The sequence below is a fragment of the Sparus aurata genome, chromosome 19 (genome assembly GCF_900880675.1).
Source record: "Sparus aurata chromosome 19, fSpaAur1.1, whole genome shotgun sequence".
Taxonomy (NCBI): Eukaryota; Metazoa; Chordata; class Actinopteri; order Spariformes; family Sparidae; genus Sparus; species Sparus aurata.
Window position 1 is genome coordinate 16839342 of NC_044205.1, and position 17321 is coordinate 16856662.

The following is a 17321-nucleotide window of genomic DNA, read 5'->3' on the forward strand; positions in this document are numbered from 1 at the left end:
GGTTGAAACTAAGCTATGAGCTTATCAAACAAGACCTCTGAACCCTTAAGCTGTCACAAGCCCCATTTGTGCAAAACATGTACACTTCCGTCACCCTGTGCTGTATACATATGATAAAAATCTGTGTTTGTCTAAATAATCTGATTGTGTGGTTTACCACACCCCAGCAGCACGCCCCCACCCCCAATCAATTGATTATTGGTTAGAAAGAGGACCTTGACCAAATCTTGTTGACTACAACTGAAAGGCCAGGTGTTTTCATTAGGGTCGACATCAGCCTTGATTCTTATTGAATTCAGGCCATTAGTGGGCCATTCAAAAGGCACCTAGTAGGGACTCCATTGGTGTTTAGCCCCTCTGTGACCTGGCCATTATGGTCAATTTCTAGCACATGAACTATCTACCCTTTTGTCCTATCTGAACATGATTAACCGGCTCATTAGCATTGTTAGCCCAGCCGGAGTGACAAAGCTTTTCACTCAGAAGGAGCCTGTTGCCAACTCTGTAAGAAAGAAGGGATTACAACTACTCCAATGGCTTGGCTTTAGTAAACATTTCTGCTCACCTCCCATGATCAATTTGCATCTGTCAAAGGAAATGCCAGTTGTCGTGAAGAACGTATACATTGTTCAAGGCTGTATGAACTTCCGTTTTCGTTTCATTCATTTTAAAAGTTTTGTCTCACTTTCATTAAACTGGGATCATTTTGTTTGTCACAAACAATAATGATAATGTGAGGATTTATGCTGCGCAATGAAACTGTACCACCAGTTATGGTTTAATTGGCTGCAGTCTCTTTAAGGGGAGCTTGAACTTTTAACCTGCTGATCTTTGACCTGACTTTTAAATACCAACAGATGGTTGGACTGTGTGTGTATCGGGCAAGTCGGATACTGTCATGATCTGGTGTCGGGTTTTGGAGAAGGTGTGAGCTTTATTGTGTTGGTGTATTTCTGTAGTGCGTGTATATTTCCCTGGCTTCATCTGTCTTCATCACTTTTCATATTTGTTTTTCATTGTTTGAAACAGGCCTCATCATTAACTTACAGGTAGCTTTATTGATTGTCTTACCGGTATTCAGGGTAACATAAAACTCAATTATTGTCACTGCTAAAGCTCAGCTACAGTCTTGACAGGGTTGTGTGTTTTTGTTTAGGTTACACCATGTGTCACTCAACACTTCTGTGCCAACTTGAATAGCCCTTCAAGGATAGAAAGCTCCTCTGGTCTAAAGGAGCACAGCCCTTTTGTCCTGAGGAGGTCCTCTGTCTGCTCCGGAGTGTCTAGGTGATTTGCACACTTGCATGCGGACATATGTGCACGCATACTTCTGGTGTGACTCGCCACTGGTCTTGGCTCACACCACTAATGTCACCAGCGGGTCCCCACCCCTAATATCACAGGAAGTGTTGGCATGGCTCAGCTGGTTTAATGTGTGAGAGAGGTGCTTTGATGCAGTCTAAGACAGTGAATATTGTCAATACTGAGTGATTCACACGGGGCAATACAGTCTCATATAAAAGTATTGTAATTGATGGCGCAGGCTACCACACCAAGTTTCTGGATGGCACTTATATAAAGTGAAATATGTAACTGAATATACATTAGGGATTTATATATTTTTATATATGTATTTTTCTTCAGGGCCAATTCTAATTATTATGAATTGAACTGATAGATAACAGATCCAAAATCTATTGGAGCGGAGGTATAATGTAAGACATAATGAGTTAAGTGCAAGTACCTCAGCACTTTAATAGTACTTGAGCACGTTTACGTATAGAAAGAGGAAGTTGCATCAGAGCCAAAGTAGCTAATTTTTAAATTATTTTTTTTTATTTAATTATTTGAAGGATAGTCCCTTAAGATGAATCATCTTGTTTTCAAGGGAGTCCTTAATTAATTAATTTAATTTATCAGTAATCAGTGGGAAAATACCTCTGATTCTGATAATCGGAAAACTGCTGATTATAAGATACAGATTATCGGTCGATCTGTGGCACAGACACTCGAGTACTGCTTGTAAAAAAAATATTTCTGTTTTGCATTACAACAACTAGTTGTGGTTCATTTCTTCCTGTTATGCTCCTGACTAACAACTCATTTCATTGTAGAAGTGGAAAGAAACCAGAAAATATTCACATTTACTAAGTTCGAATCAGGGACTTTTGAGTAAAGAATGTTAAAGAATCACTCCATACAATTATTGGAGTATCAAAATATTTGGTGATAAGTTGAATAGCTGACACACTAATTGATTGATGAATTGATGCTGCTCTGTTACTGTTAAACTAGTTCATTACAGTGTTTTCACACTGCCTTATTCTGTCACTCAGTCCACAGATCAAGGGCCGCACTGAGACTGAGCATGTGACAGCATTAAAGCTCAGAGGAAATTCCTCCAGAGGATGAGAACTAAGAGCCATGCAGGAAAGGGAAAAGGAAAAGAGGAAGGTGGAGTTGAGAAATACGGAGTTACAAAATTTCATTCAAAAGATTATTGACTATTGTATCTGAGACTTATCAGCCAATTATACTTTTACTATACTTGATGTGAAGTCGTATACTGATGCAAAAAAGGAGTTTTTGTAGAGATTTCATGTTTAAACTAAACATTCGGCTGCCCTCCCCCACTCATCACAGACCTAAGCTGTTTTGAATGTGTTGTGAGCAGCAATTCAGAGTGATGAATATCACCTTTCCACATGGCTTCTAGCTATGGACTTGTGCAGGGTTCAAAAGGGGAATCAGTTTACTCTCCAGTTATGTCAGCACATGACATCACGTGAGTGCATTCCTCAGCTGGCTCACTTGGCAGGTATTTGGGAGAAATCACCCAGGCCAAGAGGAGGCTGGCTGGCTCTCCCTTCATCAGGCTACAAGACGAGCTCTTCCACACAAACCTTTCATTGGGAGCCTTTTTTAAGCCTAGCCAAATAGCCTGGCAGAGTCCCCTTTTTTGAGTTACCAGTTGCATTTTCTAATTATCCAAATGGGAATATGATTTAAAATTGAAACTTTTCTCCTGTCTAATTAATTGTGTGCCATGATTAAAAAGGCACACTGTGTTCCACGATATAATAGGCTTTGAGGCCCCTGAGGAGATGAAAAGACCCTGTGGACACTTAACTTGCAGCTCCATGCTAAGTTAATGCAAACAGTTAGCACTAGATAAGATGACTTGTGAGTAAGAAGCACATTAACAGTTCACTAAATGGCTGTGACGGTTAAAGTCGCTAAAGTTAGCCTAGCTGGTTGAAAAGGGTTTGAAATTTTGGTGCATGTACTCGAGGTTTGCATTCTGTTGACTGATTATACTCCCGCCTGTAATGCAGAAGTACAGGATGTTGTGTTGATGGGCATGTTTTCTTTCTAAATAGCTCTTTTCAACTGTGTGTTGAAACTCATGAGTCATGAGTTTACTCAGTGGGGCTTGGCTGTGCGAACCCGCCATATGATTTGCAATATGCATACTTTGTTTTTCTCATTTTTTCTTTGCAGTTTTCACTCTAGGGGGTTAAAGTAATTTTTATATTTTGTGTAATGATAAAACACTGACAGCATGTGGATAAATCCCTTTTGCCTCCCTGTAGGAGTACCCCTCTCTGTGTAGTTATTTTAGGGTTTTCTCTTGGCTGGGTCCCTGTCCTTAGTTGAGGGCCAGTATGTGAGGAAGGGTTTCATTGTGGGACGTGCTGTTTTCAAAATGTGACCTCTTTTGGAGAATTATCATGCTGCAACAAATTAACACAAGTTTAAAAACATTTTAAAAAAAGGATAGACCTGAAAGAAATTAATCAGTCAGTTGATTGATTTTCATGAAAATTGGTTTGAGTTTGCAGCCACAATCTTAAAACATTCCTTTGCTAAACAGTGTTCTACCTGTATAATGACAGTTTTGCTGATTCACACTCTGTTCAGTACATCCCATTATTGCTGTTATTTCTTCCAGCAGGGAGAAGTGGATGATGCTTAAAGGTTTCCTACCATTGCCATCTTGCAGCAATGGCCTGAGGGACTCTCTGGACTGAAACCAAGGTGAGAATCAAGCATAGTCAAAGCCAGCCATAGTCTCCTTTTTTTACGCAACTCCCCTGTGCAATGTGGCAAATGGGCAGTCCAAACACAAAATGACCAATAGCACAAATGATGCAACCATCGAAACGAGAAAACCTTATTTTTATTTTGAATCTTTTTTGTACAAGTAGATTTGTCTTGACACATCCTAATTCAGTTTTAAACAATGTTGTAGTTTGCATCTTGTTCAGATTACACTGTGAGTTGGACGTCTGTTAAATTCTCTCTTCCGTTTCCACACAGTTCCTGCTTAATATTCTTCTTTGCGCCCATTAGCTGGCACATCCAGCAGTTCTGTCAAAGTGAGGGCTTCATCCAATAGTCCCGTTGGTCTGCAGTATTCATCCATCTTGTGTGGAAACAAATCTTTAGTTCTGAAATCACCATTACTTCTCTGAGGTTCTGTGTGTTGTTACAGGTTACAGTTCAGATGGTGTTGGCCAAAATGTGTCTTTTAGGATTAGTGTACTGCCAGAAGCTCTTACAACACCATTTCTGGGAGGACCCAAACTATTAGTTTGCATTAGCTGACATGAGTTTGGCTGCTCTGTACCTTATTTTCAGTTATGTCCTGCTGAATCAGAAAATGTGCAAAATACTTTTTTTCTTCTCCTTCTCTCAATATGAGTCATCTAATGCAGAGCGTGTCCTCAGAGTCTCAGTCCAATATTTATATTTTCCTACATAATACAGCTGACGCAGTGCACATTAGAGATGGGTGCAATTCATCGATGTGGCGATGCATCGCGATGCGTCACGTGACGATTTGGCATCAATTAATTGAGAATTAATTAATTTGCCGCAAAACTGGAACAAAAAACACGTATCCGAAACCTTAGCGCGAGCGCCGCCCAGACTGTTTAGTGAGTGGGACCACATCAAACGGAGCAGTAACGTTAGTTTCTTCGCAAAATGGTAACAGCTTTAGCAGCCCCCAAAGAGCAGCCGATTCTCTCGCCACCGGGGTTCACTGCAACCGCGTGGAAGCACTTTGGATTTTATGAGAGAGCAAACAAGACGACTGACGAGACCTACGCGATTTGCTGTTTTCAGTGTTTTCCACCAATAGAGGGAGCTCTCGTGCAAGTGGAGCTTTCCCTGGTCAAAGTTAAGTAGGTCAGAGTGCAAATGTTTACATAGTCATAAAATAAAATATTTTGTGTCTTTGAGAAATACAAGTCAAATGTTCAAAAAACCTTGTTATTTACTTAATGAGTGTAGTTTTAGAGTAACTGAGTTGATTGATAGGCTGTTTATTTACAAATGTAGCCACAGATGAAGACAAAATCAATCTTGTATGGAAAAAAAACATTAAAAATCGCAATAATCGAAGAATCGTGGCACCAATAATCGAATCAAATCGTTATAATTGAAGAATCGAAGCTCCCATAATCGAAATTGAATCGAATCGTGAGGTACCCTTGTTGGAACACCCCTAGTGCACATGTAGCTTAAAATCGACCTACATTAAAAGTTTTGACATGAATTCATTTTTCTATATTGTTGCTTGTTGAGAGTTGAGTGTCACGAACAGAATGGAGACATGAAAATGTGTTCAACTGCAAGACTTTTCAAGCTTTGCAATGTTCATTTCTGCTCTAGTTTTAAAAGGGAACTCATGAACTTCTTTGTCCGGGGGGCTCCTCTATAGAAAGTGAGTACATTAATATTAAAAGGCATGAAAGAAATAAAATGTATAAAAACAGAATGTAAAGAGCAATAAAAGGTATTACAGCAATTTCAGATAAAAACAGAATATAAATAAAGTATAATAGCCAAAAACCAAAACTATGTATTTAATGCAGCCAAGCACTGTTTGAGCATCAGCATCTTTCATTGAATCTGTTCGCTGGTTGTTTGTGCCACTCTACAGTTCACTAGCTAAGACGCCCTGAGCAAACTGTGTTACACTAAACAAAGGATATCTCGCAGTATTGATCAGTATTATTCATTAGAAATGACTTGATTCACCGATCAGATCAGCTCAGAATGTCCCTATACATATCTTCATACAATAACGCAATTTCCACAGTGACATCTGAATCCTTCCCTGTTGCAGCGCTCACAGCCACGGATGAATTGTTGACTAGATTGCTGTGGAGAGGTGCTTATTTATACCAGTTAATCAATTTTGTCTTTCTTCCCCTTGTTGATTGGAGCTCTCCTCTCCGTTGAGTGTTTCTCTCTGACAGCCGGAGCATTCTGTGCTTATTATACAGAAAGCCCTCCCCTTCCTATCCTGCGACATCCTGAAGTGACTGCCAGTGTTAAAGATTCATGAGCATGATCAGCTTTCAGTAAATGGGGAGGAGGGGGATTTCACTCCGGCACTTTAGAGCCATTACCTTGCAGTGATTCTAGAGTAGACGGGCGCATTCCTCCCTATGTACTACGTCAACAGTTTGTGTTTTTGTCATTTTATTGACGTAGATTTGTGTACAGAGTCGCCATGTTGCTGTGGAGGTTTGAATGTAGGCATGTAGTAGTAGTAACAGGCAAGTGATAGAGAGTGAGCTTGAGGACAGAACTGAGAGCACATTACAGGCACTTATATAATATAGCTCTGTTCTTTAGCAGCGATGTATATGGTAATACTGTCTCTGAGCAGTGAAAACCATGGTCTACTGAACACAGCGTCATACACTCAGTGAACCTTCTCTGTGAAAAAGGCCCATGACCTATTTTTATTCCCTTTGTTTCCTCATCTTCCCTTTGCTCCTTCTACACTCGGATTTTCTCCCTGGCCTCACTTGCTGCCATCGATCTGATTCCTCTTTATGCCCATCACTCAAGTCTTGTTAAAATTCTCCCAAAGATTCAAGGTTTCAAATTCACGTTGCTCTTAATCTCTTTCAATCCATCATCACATTCCTCCCCATGCCTCTGCTTTGACCCAAACCTAATATCAGAACATCTGGTTCAAGGTAATAGCAGCTGTCAGCAAGGTCAGAGTTCACCGCAGACCCCCACCCAAGTCGCGTTCAGTGGAAATTGATACAGTTTTTGTAGCTACATGTTTGTCTTTAATACCATCTGACGTGTTTCCAGCGTGTTGCTGTGTGTTTTGGCGCTCTCAGCACTTCTTCTCACCCTCGCAAATATTGAGATGTAAAATGAGACTTCTGGGCCCCTCCCCTGTCATGATTTCCTCTTCACTTCAGGGGAAATAAATGGCTCATGTTGCAGCTCTGCAGAAGCACTCCTGATCGGTGCGCTCTTGTTCTCCGATTCTCTCAGGGGGCCTGTTGTGCCAAGAAGCCATGTGAGGACAGATTACACACCAGCAAGACATTGTTCAGTGCCCCACAGAGGTTTTGCACTTTCTGGAAGGGCCCCTCATTATTATAGTGCATGAGACTTCAAACACTCCCCCAATAGCTTTTGATGCAGTTTAATGCACAGTCATGCCCAGCACTCTCAGAGCTCCAGAAGCACTGGGTGTGTCTGTATAATCAAAGCCCTGCTAACCCACATGATTACAGGAATGGCACACTGGCACATGCCCTCTCCCCTTGGCAATCAAACGCCGATTTTTTTTTTCTTTCTTCTACCCCCTCTACATCCGCTTTTATCCCCCCTCCATTACACTATGACTGGAATTGGTGATTCAGTGTTTTTAAAGGCCCCCCTCTGGTGATGTGCACACAGCCAGGCTCACTTCGTGTGGTTTTTGGCAGCTGAATTTTGTTAAAGAAAAATGGTACAGTAGTAGTAGTTTAACATGATTGTTATAAAGCGGTATCACAGCTGCACAGCATTTTTGTTTTCTTTTTCTTTCTCATTATAAGTCATTACAAAGGTATACAGATGCATCTAATCTGGAAGAAACATTCACGTGGTCGAGAGTTGAGTGATGAGGCTGAAATGACCCTTACAATAATATCAGAGATGTTGATTATTGTTGTAGTCGATTAATAACTAGATAGATGGTTGGATAGATAGATAGATAGATAGATAGATAGATAGATAGATAGATAGATTGATTCAGCATTATTACATCAAAACCAGAAATACATTTGTATTTTATATTTCACATATTTCTTCTGTAATTAACGATCAACCTAAATCTGTTGTTAAGGCAGCCGACTAATAATGAAAGAAATTGCTTAAAATTTGCATCCTTCTAATAAAGCCATTCATCTATATCAAAGTACACTTAGTGGCCAATTTATTAGATACACCTGTCAAATAATGTTCAGTTTTCATTTGCACGGTCACAGAGGTCTCATTTATTGAGCTTTTAATTTGTAGAGGTGTTAAACTGAACTGCACTGAACTGAGTGGTGTTTCTAAAGTTTTGTTTACATTTACATTCTAAATATTTGAAACTGTTTCGGTTCTCTTTTCTGTTTGCAGTATCAATACAACAGTAACTGCTGTGCTTTTTCACTTTCTCTTCTCTGTGACAGCAACTTGACACATGCACTGCTGCAGGCCATGTAGCCCCACCTCCTCCAGAAGTAAATGAACTGAGATTCTGCTGTGCTTGACACACAGCACACAAGCCCTGTTATATGTCCCCAATGTTGTGTCAGTTTATCCCTGTGGTATAGAACACAGTATCCGATATCTATATTTTTCAAGGTGTTGGGCCAAAGTCTGAAATTGCAGTTTTGAGATGACACTATTACAGACATGAGAGGGAAAAAATATTGAAAACACATTCCAGTCCAATGCAGTCGAGTAAAATATTACCAAGAACTTCGACCTCAATAATATACATAGTTACATAGTCGTTATTGCATTAACGCCTGTCTGACTGCTTTAATAGAAACTTGTCACCTTAACATGAAAAATGATTATGTATATTATCAGATCTTCACGGTATGAATTAGCTTGAAGTCAATAAATGATTTAGTTGAATAATTATCACACGAAAGAGGCTCATACTCTTTCTTTGTGTGTAATTGTCACATTTTGGTACTAAATTTTAGAAATGATTGGCTAATGTATTGGCATCAGTGATCAGTCACCTTGATTTAGTCTGTTACACCTTTCAAAATCAAAAAAGTTTCCTTTCTATCGTCAAGATTCTGTAGAGATCTCGATATTTATGCCTTTATCAAACATGTTATAAAACTGACACACAGGACGTGGCATCCCAGTGATGGAGCTCCACATTCGTGGTCCAAAACAGGCCCTGGACTCTCACTGTATTTGGCGTATGAACTCCTGAAATTTGGACAATAGCAGCATGATGCCATCCTGGCTGGTTTTAGCCCCCCTGCAGCCAAGAGCACCATGTAGTCTGCCCGCCAGCATCACTGTTTAAGCTCAGCTCAACAGTTGGAAAGTAAATTTCCTTGTGTCCTCTGCTGGCTGATGTTTGCTCTGTGCTCAGTTTAAAGTTGAATTTGTTGTACTTTTGTGGTGTTTAGTGCAGTCTGATACAGGATGTCATGTACAGGTTGTAGCGGCTGAGTTTGACAGGAGGAAATGTTGTCTCAGCAGCAGCAGCCCCTTGTTGTCTCTACATTCCACCCTCGCCAGACTGGTTGGCTCCAGCTCAGTCCTGGAGAGTCTGCTGTTGTGACACCCAAGACATAGGCAATGACACACACCTATGATCACCTCCCTCAAGTGCATCTCATGCTTTCAAAGTCACTTGATCCCCCCTGCCCAACTTTAACTTGTGACTTTATCAGTGTGTGTTCTTTTTTCTTGATTGCTCACAGTTCACAGTTAATATTACATATTTTGCATATCTCTGCTTTTTAAGGAAGTCATTGAATCAAATTTGCAGTGCATCAGTCTAACAAACGTGAGATATTGGAAGATCTTCAATATTGTGTTGCTGAGGCAGAACTTGTGGTTGTTTACAGTCGTTTAATAACCTAACCCTTCATTTAGCCTGCTGAGTCAGTCCCACAAATAGAAGATGAAAACCTGTAATGAAGCGAGAAGTGTTGAGTTCACACTGGCAGGGCTGACCTGTCACCACACAAATATACAATTATGGTCGCTGTCTTATAAGCGTGTGTTTGTGTGAAAGACAGCGAGAGAGAGAGCGATGGGAAGAGGGGGGAAGAGAGTGGCTGGAGGTGTTTACTACACTTATTGTAGAGGAAACTTAAAGTCATCGCAACTTCAGAGGTGCAAAACAACTACATGAAGAGGCTATCTGCCCCAATAGACCTCACAAAGTGTAAAATGCATCCCCCCTACTAGAGTTTCTTTTTCTGGAAGATTTCAATGTCCAGGACAAATGGGAGGAATTCCAAATAAATAATTGTTTTATATAGCTTTAAAACACTTTGAGACCACTGTTGCCGTGCATCACCAAACCAAAACGTCAGTATCTACCTGACAACCTTGGCATGAGATTCAACAGTCAACGGTGGTTGAACACACTTCCACACCAAAAATAAGCCTGTATGATAAATGCAGACATATGATGCTCATGTTCAGGCTCCTAACTTTATTTAGGGTTAGTACTAGAATAGGTTTACATGCTTCAATTCTCAATAAATACATCAGTTATCTCACACTGTCCGGTACTGTAGCACTGTATTCCCCCTCTGTCTGATATGTTCTATTTTAGCCCCCCTCAATTTAATACCCAATCTCCTCTGATTAGTCAGCTAATACATTCCTGAGCCAGCACCGCTAACAACAACAGAGCAGCTGTGCTAAATTAAGATTGAAATAAATTATGCAAATGTGTGACATGGCGACGTAGTGTGATGTCACAAAGTCAGGGAATTGAAGGTGGGACTAATGACGAGGCGCTTCAGGTGCAGTGTTTTGTGTGGAAGAGATGAGCTTCTTTGACCTTTTTTCAAGATTTTTAACGTACATAAGAACATATATAAAACGCTGAAGGAGAGGAAAAAAAAACAAGAAAAAGCGTAAAAAGACTCCTTTAAGAAAACTGTCCATCTGTGCATTTTACCTTTACCCTTTTCTCCTCTCTTGGAAGCTGAAGAACTTCCCTTCAGTACCCTAGCTCAGTTTATTTCACAACACCTTTGACTAACATACGGTAGCTTGCAGTGACTGATGGACCATATGTCTCATCTTACAATACTAATGAACTTAATGAGCTGACAGCTTGATGAACGGAATATTTGGTAGATGCCTTTAAGAATGTGCCAATCAGTCCTAAACATAATGAGGCTACTCACTCAGCCCCCACTGAGCCTACATTGCTCAGAGTCACTGATATCAGCACGTAGCACAGGTGTATGAATCGAGGGCAGCCTCATATGCAAGGATCTATGCTTGGCACTATTAGTTATAATACAGTTTTATTTTTAAATGTGTTGAGGGTAATAATCATTTTGTCTCTTTAAAGGCTTCTCAGTCGTTTAGTGTCTCCCCCCTCTTTAGCAGTAGCTCCTTTTCCATTAATGTGTGTGCAGTAAATAAAATGAGGTAGACTGTGTTGTAGTGCTGTGTAAGTGTTGGTGAAGGTGCACTGCTTAGTGTTGGGGAAGAAATTTGAATCAGATGAGAAGGATCTTCCCTGACTGATATTTATGCCTAAACAACTAAATAAACAAATGTATTTATTTTCTCTGAGAACAGCTTGTTTATTCAGTTCTGGGGGGAAAAAATCATATTTCTGAGTATGTGATTTAATATCACTAATATTGTGTATATTATCACTCTGAGATTTATTTTTTTCTCCAGAACTACATAGTGCCCCTTTTAAAAAAAAAAAAAAAAAAAAATGTGGCTTCCCTTTTTAGGATGCTTAAAGAGCCGCCATCCGCTCATGATTGAGCTGTGTTGTCCTCTTGTCTTTACAGCCTCTTAGTTATATCAGACAAGACTTTTTCTTGCCCTCGACTTCTTTCTAAATTGCCATGTTTAACGAGCTGCAATTGGTTGTTGTTTGTCTTTTTTAATTACAAATTGACAGGAGTTGTAAGTGAATAATGCAGATCTATGTGTTGAGGTTAATGTTGATTGGTATGCATCATTGCATACTAAGCTAAGAGCTGTACTGCATTCAGAACCATAAACATGATAGTCTGTGTCATCATCGCAAGCTCCATTATCATCCTGAACGTCATTGCCTTGATGTCTCAGATGACTCGGTGTGTGTTGAGTGCAGCTGAGTGTGTAACAGGCAGCTGTATAGATCTGCAGTTTTATAGGGCATACTCCTTTACATTATTAATTTTAATTTGGCCAACAGAGGATTTTATATAGAGGAAACGGAGAAGACACGCAAACATTGAAGCAACATGCTACTTTCCACTTTATTCCAGACTTACTGTCGCCTGGGAGAGCCCTGGCAAGAAAGAGCTACTCTCCCCTAGTGGCCGATGTTGACAATTAACTTGGTGACATAGCTCTGTAGAGTGAGTGCTAACACCAGCGTCCAGCTGTTTATAGCTGCCCTGAGATCCAGGGCATTCTCTAGGATTAGAAATCCCTCGCTAGTCTGCCCGTGTCAAGATCGGACCCCCCAGCAACAAAAAAAGAATGGCCTGCTGCTGGCCGGGCTGTCTGGCTGTCTGCGCTGGTGTCATTGAGACGTGCCTGCTTTCTCCAGTCCCTCTTATTCGTCTCACACTGACCCATCATTACTGCCATGTCAAGGAGACGAAGGCAACCAATCATATCCGGCCCGGCGGGACGAGCACAACCAATCAGGTCTAGAATCCCCATGGTAACTTGGAAAGCACGGGCACAACCAATAGGAATGGACAGGGACACTTAGCTGTGAGAGTTTAATGGCCTGTTTCTGTTGTCATTAATAAAAGAGCATAACCTCTGCTATCGAGACTTATCATTTCAGTGGGAAGCACAGTGCCACGGCATACAGAGTGATGGAATTCAAAATAGCATAATGCAAGGACATACGAACAGCAGCGTTTGTGTTCATTACCTGTGCATACGCCGTACAGGCCTATCGTGCCCTTCAGAGTCTCCTCTGCCTCTCTCTGGCCAATCACAATTGCTTTGACTCCATCCATTTGAGCACAAACCCTACCATTAGCTTAAAGTAGGTCACTCCAGGCCAGGAGGGAGCCACACTCAAGTTTGCATGGTCACTAGCTCCCTTTTTAGTTTAGCCGGCTACTGCTAGGCTACGCTATTCCTCCCCTGCTCTACATTGTGCTGTGCTGTACTCTGTGTTATGCCTTATGTAATGGCTGAGCAGCGAGCAGTGTGTGTCACAGCCGTTTCCATGGTTAGAGTGGCTGAGAGTGTATCACAACACAGCATGCCCCAGCCTTTTGCAATGTGCAGGGAGACAAAATGTATCTTTTTTTTTTTTAATGTAGGCATCTTACTGTGTCTTTTTCTTCCCCTTCCTTCATAACCCTCTGAAAGCAAAGTGCTGCATGACCTAAGAAGAGATTAAATCCATGCATATATTTTATAAATATCACCATTTGCTTCACAAGACAACATGTGTTCACATCTTCTATGCAGCAGATATCATCCTGTTGAAATCTGAGTCCATTAGCCGACACCAAATTTTGGTGCAGATGATGATGGTATTCAATAAGACATTACTTTGATCAATAATTGATTGACTTTCATTTAAAGGCCTGAAGCTCAGCCTGAAGCTTCAGCTAACTTGCAGGGTGAGAGGAGGAGCAAGAGGATGGATGCTTAACATCTGCAGAGTGACAAACTTCCCCAAGTCTCTTAACGCTCTGGAGTTGTTCTGAATGATTTAGATTAAGAACACAACTTGAACTCATGCTGTAACCTAATGGCATTTCATCTTGCGTCGCAGAGAAACCCCAAGATAGTACTGTGTGGGGTGTTGGTAATTGAAACAGCCCCCAGCCAGCTTGTCACTTTAGATAGCATAAAGCAGTCTCATCGTGAATCCTTACTTCATAAGATCTCAAAGCAGACAGGAGATTATCCTTACGTTTGATTTTTGAGTGACACTCACAAACCTCTGCAGGTAAAGCATCCTCTGAGGCACTCAGCAAACACACACAAACACATGTTGTGATTATGAACCCACCCGACTCTCGCTGTGAGCTGGCTTCGCTTGATATCGTGTAACGAATGGGTTTTTCTTGGTACATGGTTGAGCGCGCAGTCTGGTGCTGTGGGCAAAGCGCCGTGTTCTCATTTCAGTCTCTCTGGGGAGAGCTGCACCATCAGAGAGAAATGATTGAATCTCCTTCTCCGCTCCATTTTCACTCATTTCTCCTGGAGTGGATCAACCTGTGCCCCCAGCGCTGGAATGTGTGTGTGAGAATGTGTCCGTTGTATGCAGATTCTCACGTGGGCATGCTGCTACACCTACAGTATATAAGCAGTGAGTTTGCAGTTGATCCATCAAATGTCACGTGTTTTCATGCATTTATGTTTTTTTTTGTCTCTGTGTGCCCATTTCCCAGACGCTGATATGCATTGAGGATGAGTGGAGTCGGTGAAAACACGTCTGACCCTGCCAGGGCAGAGTCGCGAAAACGTAAAGAATGTTCTGCCGAACTTCTGGGACCCAGGTAACACTTGTACTACTAGCCAGCAGTTGATCATGCCTTCCTAAGGGCAATGACCCTTTGATGTCTACTCATCTGACTTTCTGATGTTTTAATTCATGGAATGATCCCTGAAATAATATACAGAAATATTAAATTCTCACAGGTCCAGCCAGCCAAACGAGTCTCCCACTGACATTTCTACTTGGATTAATTCTAACTCTCAACCGCGTGGTTACCCTCTTTGGCTACATTGCAAGGGTGCCCATTTCCGAAACCCTCATGCACCATCCATTACCAATTTAAAGACTTTAAAATAAAGATGATGTCAAAAATGTAAAGACCCATAATGTAAAATCAACTTCCAGCTACTTATATACTGAAATACTGTGCTTGCAGTAGCATCCCAGTAGTTGCAGGAATGGCTGTATGTTCCTGTGGCAGCTCACCCTGAAGCACTGGTGACGACTGTACAATAATTCTACATAATTTATCTGTAGATAAGCACTCAAGAATGAGGCATTTCGTTATTGATGCAGTGCTCCGTGTTGGCACAATGAAGAGGCCTAGAGAAATATTTCAAACCATATAGAGAATAATTGACCCTCACTTTACCCTCTTTCCCAGGCTTAGGTTTGCATAACATGTTGCATGCTTGGCGTAACTTTTTTAGTGATGAAATTTGGAGGGATCCTTGCTCTTACAATGCATACATGTACCCACACCTGCTCCTCTATTTTCCATGTGTGTGTTTTTTTTTTTTTAATCCCTCCTACTGTTACCGTCTTCTTCACTGCTTTCCTTTTCTCACCCACGTGTTCTCTTTGTCTCCACAGTCCAAAGCGGAGCAACGAGAAGCGCAACCGGGAGCACGAGAACAAATACATCGAAGAGCTCGCCGAGCTGATCTTTGCCAACTTCAACGACATCGACAACTTCAATGTCAAGCCTGACAAATGTGCAATCCTGAAGGAAACTGTGAAACAGATCAGACAAATAAAGGAGCAAGGTACAGCCATTAATGTTTTTTCCACACGTTTTAGGTCAACAGTGAAAAGATTCCTATGTTACCTTTCAGCAGGCCGTGTTTAAATCACAATATCTCTTCCTCTGCAGTCTTTACCTTCTGTATTCTACAACATACAGCCTAGCTGAAGTGAAAACATGCACACTTCTGATTTGTTGCGCTTTATTCTGTGAATATGGTGCTACAATATCAAGAAAACGCTCAGGATGTTGTTGTGGTTTTAAGGCTCCCAATATTAACCACAAGTGCCACAGGTGGCTTTCTGCTGGCAGGAGCTTCCTGTTAGACTGCATAAATATTATGGTTTGGGATCTGCTCCATGCACTGTAATTGATGTCGTTATTAAAGGGCAGCACAATTGATTTAATGTTCCCTCCCATCACCTCATCATATAATGTGGATGAACCAGAGCCGTTTGTGTGTTGGCTGCCGATCCTTCCCACGTCCATCCTGAGCCAGAACATCAGGCAAATGGATCAGCCTGCTCAGTTGTACTTGCCAACTTCTCCCTTTTAGTAGTTGTTAGCAATTAGTCGAGGTCTGTTTTTCTTACATGGCAATGTCGGATTTAACAGACCAAGATGAATAGAACCCCAGTTTTTTTAACTTAAACCGCTCCAAAAATAGCTGAACATAGTTGTAACTCTGCTCAGGTTAATATCAAGACAAATACTAAATTGTGAATAAGCTTGGATAAATAGCAGCTGACTGACTGGTAGACAAAGAGCGGCCCATTCGAGGCATACATGAATCAGACCGGCTGATGATGTCATCTTGTTTCATATGACTCACAGGGCTAAGCGTTATGTAATGGATGCAAAAATCACTCACAAACTCTGGCTACTGTCTGTCTGTCCCTCATCCCTCCCTCCCTCTCTCCCTCCCTCTCTCTCTTCAACCCTTCCTTTCCTTGCTCCCATTTTTTTTTTTTTTTTACGCGAGGTTAGAGTGACGTCCCCAGCCTGCCTCTGAAGGCGTAATTGTGTTTGTACAGCAACTATTGAGGGAAGGGCTAAACAGTGAGCAGTTCTTGCTGCTCTGCTTTGTTATTCAGACCTCAGTAGCCACCTTTTTCTAGGCTTTTTCGGCAGCTCCTCCTCCTGGGTCTCAGATTCAGTTGCCCTTCATTCTTCAAGCTACACTTGTTGTTCAAGCAGGGACACACTCAAAGCTCATTTAGATGTCTTTTATTGTCCTCATCATTTTACCACTGCCAGTCGTTCTTTTCATTGCACCTCATCTGTCATTCATTTAGTGGTACGTTACAACATTTGTGTATGGTACACAATCTCTCTTTCCGTAGCACTGTTATTGTTTTCCCTCTGAGAGCATCATTACCATGTAAAATACATTTTCATTTTATTGGGACATAAGTGAATGTATTAAATTACACTAACGTGACTTAATCGGTCTCACTGATTGGTGTCACAGCCCTGCAGGGAGGTGCAATGCAGTAATGTTGGCCTTTGAAAAAGTGGCCTCCTACTGAAAGCTTTTAATTCATCCCTGTTTGTTCCTTTCATGCTGTCTGCATACATTTTGCTAATTGAACTCAGGGTGGACTTGTTAGTATAGCACAGGCTTTTTTCTGTTTCCAGCTTGTTGCATCTTAATAGACAATATGTTAAGTAATGATATCTTTATAGCACCTATAAAATAATGGCATAGCCAAGAGTTTTACAGCTTTCTTTACACTCTTAACTGCCCGCTCTTGCCAACTTAGCAAAGGCCAGCTCTCATTGGATGGAGGCTGAAATAGACAGTAGCTGCTGAGCGGCAGCAAGTATGTTTTTATTCACTATTCATGTGTG

General features: G+C 41.2%; 1 protein-coding gene across 11 annotated transcripts in view; it reads left to right on the top strand.

Moving 5' to 3' along the window:
* ncoa2 (nuclear receptor coactivator 2) overlaps positions 1-17321 on the top strand; it is a 66517-nt gene that overhangs the window by 13151 nt on the left and 36045 nt on the right. For 5 of the 11 annotated variants that reach the window (XM_030398426.1, XM_030398423.1, XM_030398420.1 and 2 more), the window contains exons 2-4: positions 3953-4038; positions 14400-14507; positions 15320-15492. In XM_030398426.1, the coding sequence (XP_030254286.1) occupies positions 14419-14507; positions 15320-15492 (262 nt within the window). In that variant the 5' untranslated portion in view covers positions 3953-4038; positions 14400-14418. Of the gene's footprint in view, positions 1-1174; positions 1288-2336; positions 2455-3952; positions 4039-14399; positions 14508-15319; positions 15493-17321 lie in introns of those variants that run through there. The other 6 variants (XM_030398427.1, XM_030398425.1, XM_030398424.1 and 3 more) reach the window with 4 other exon arrangements.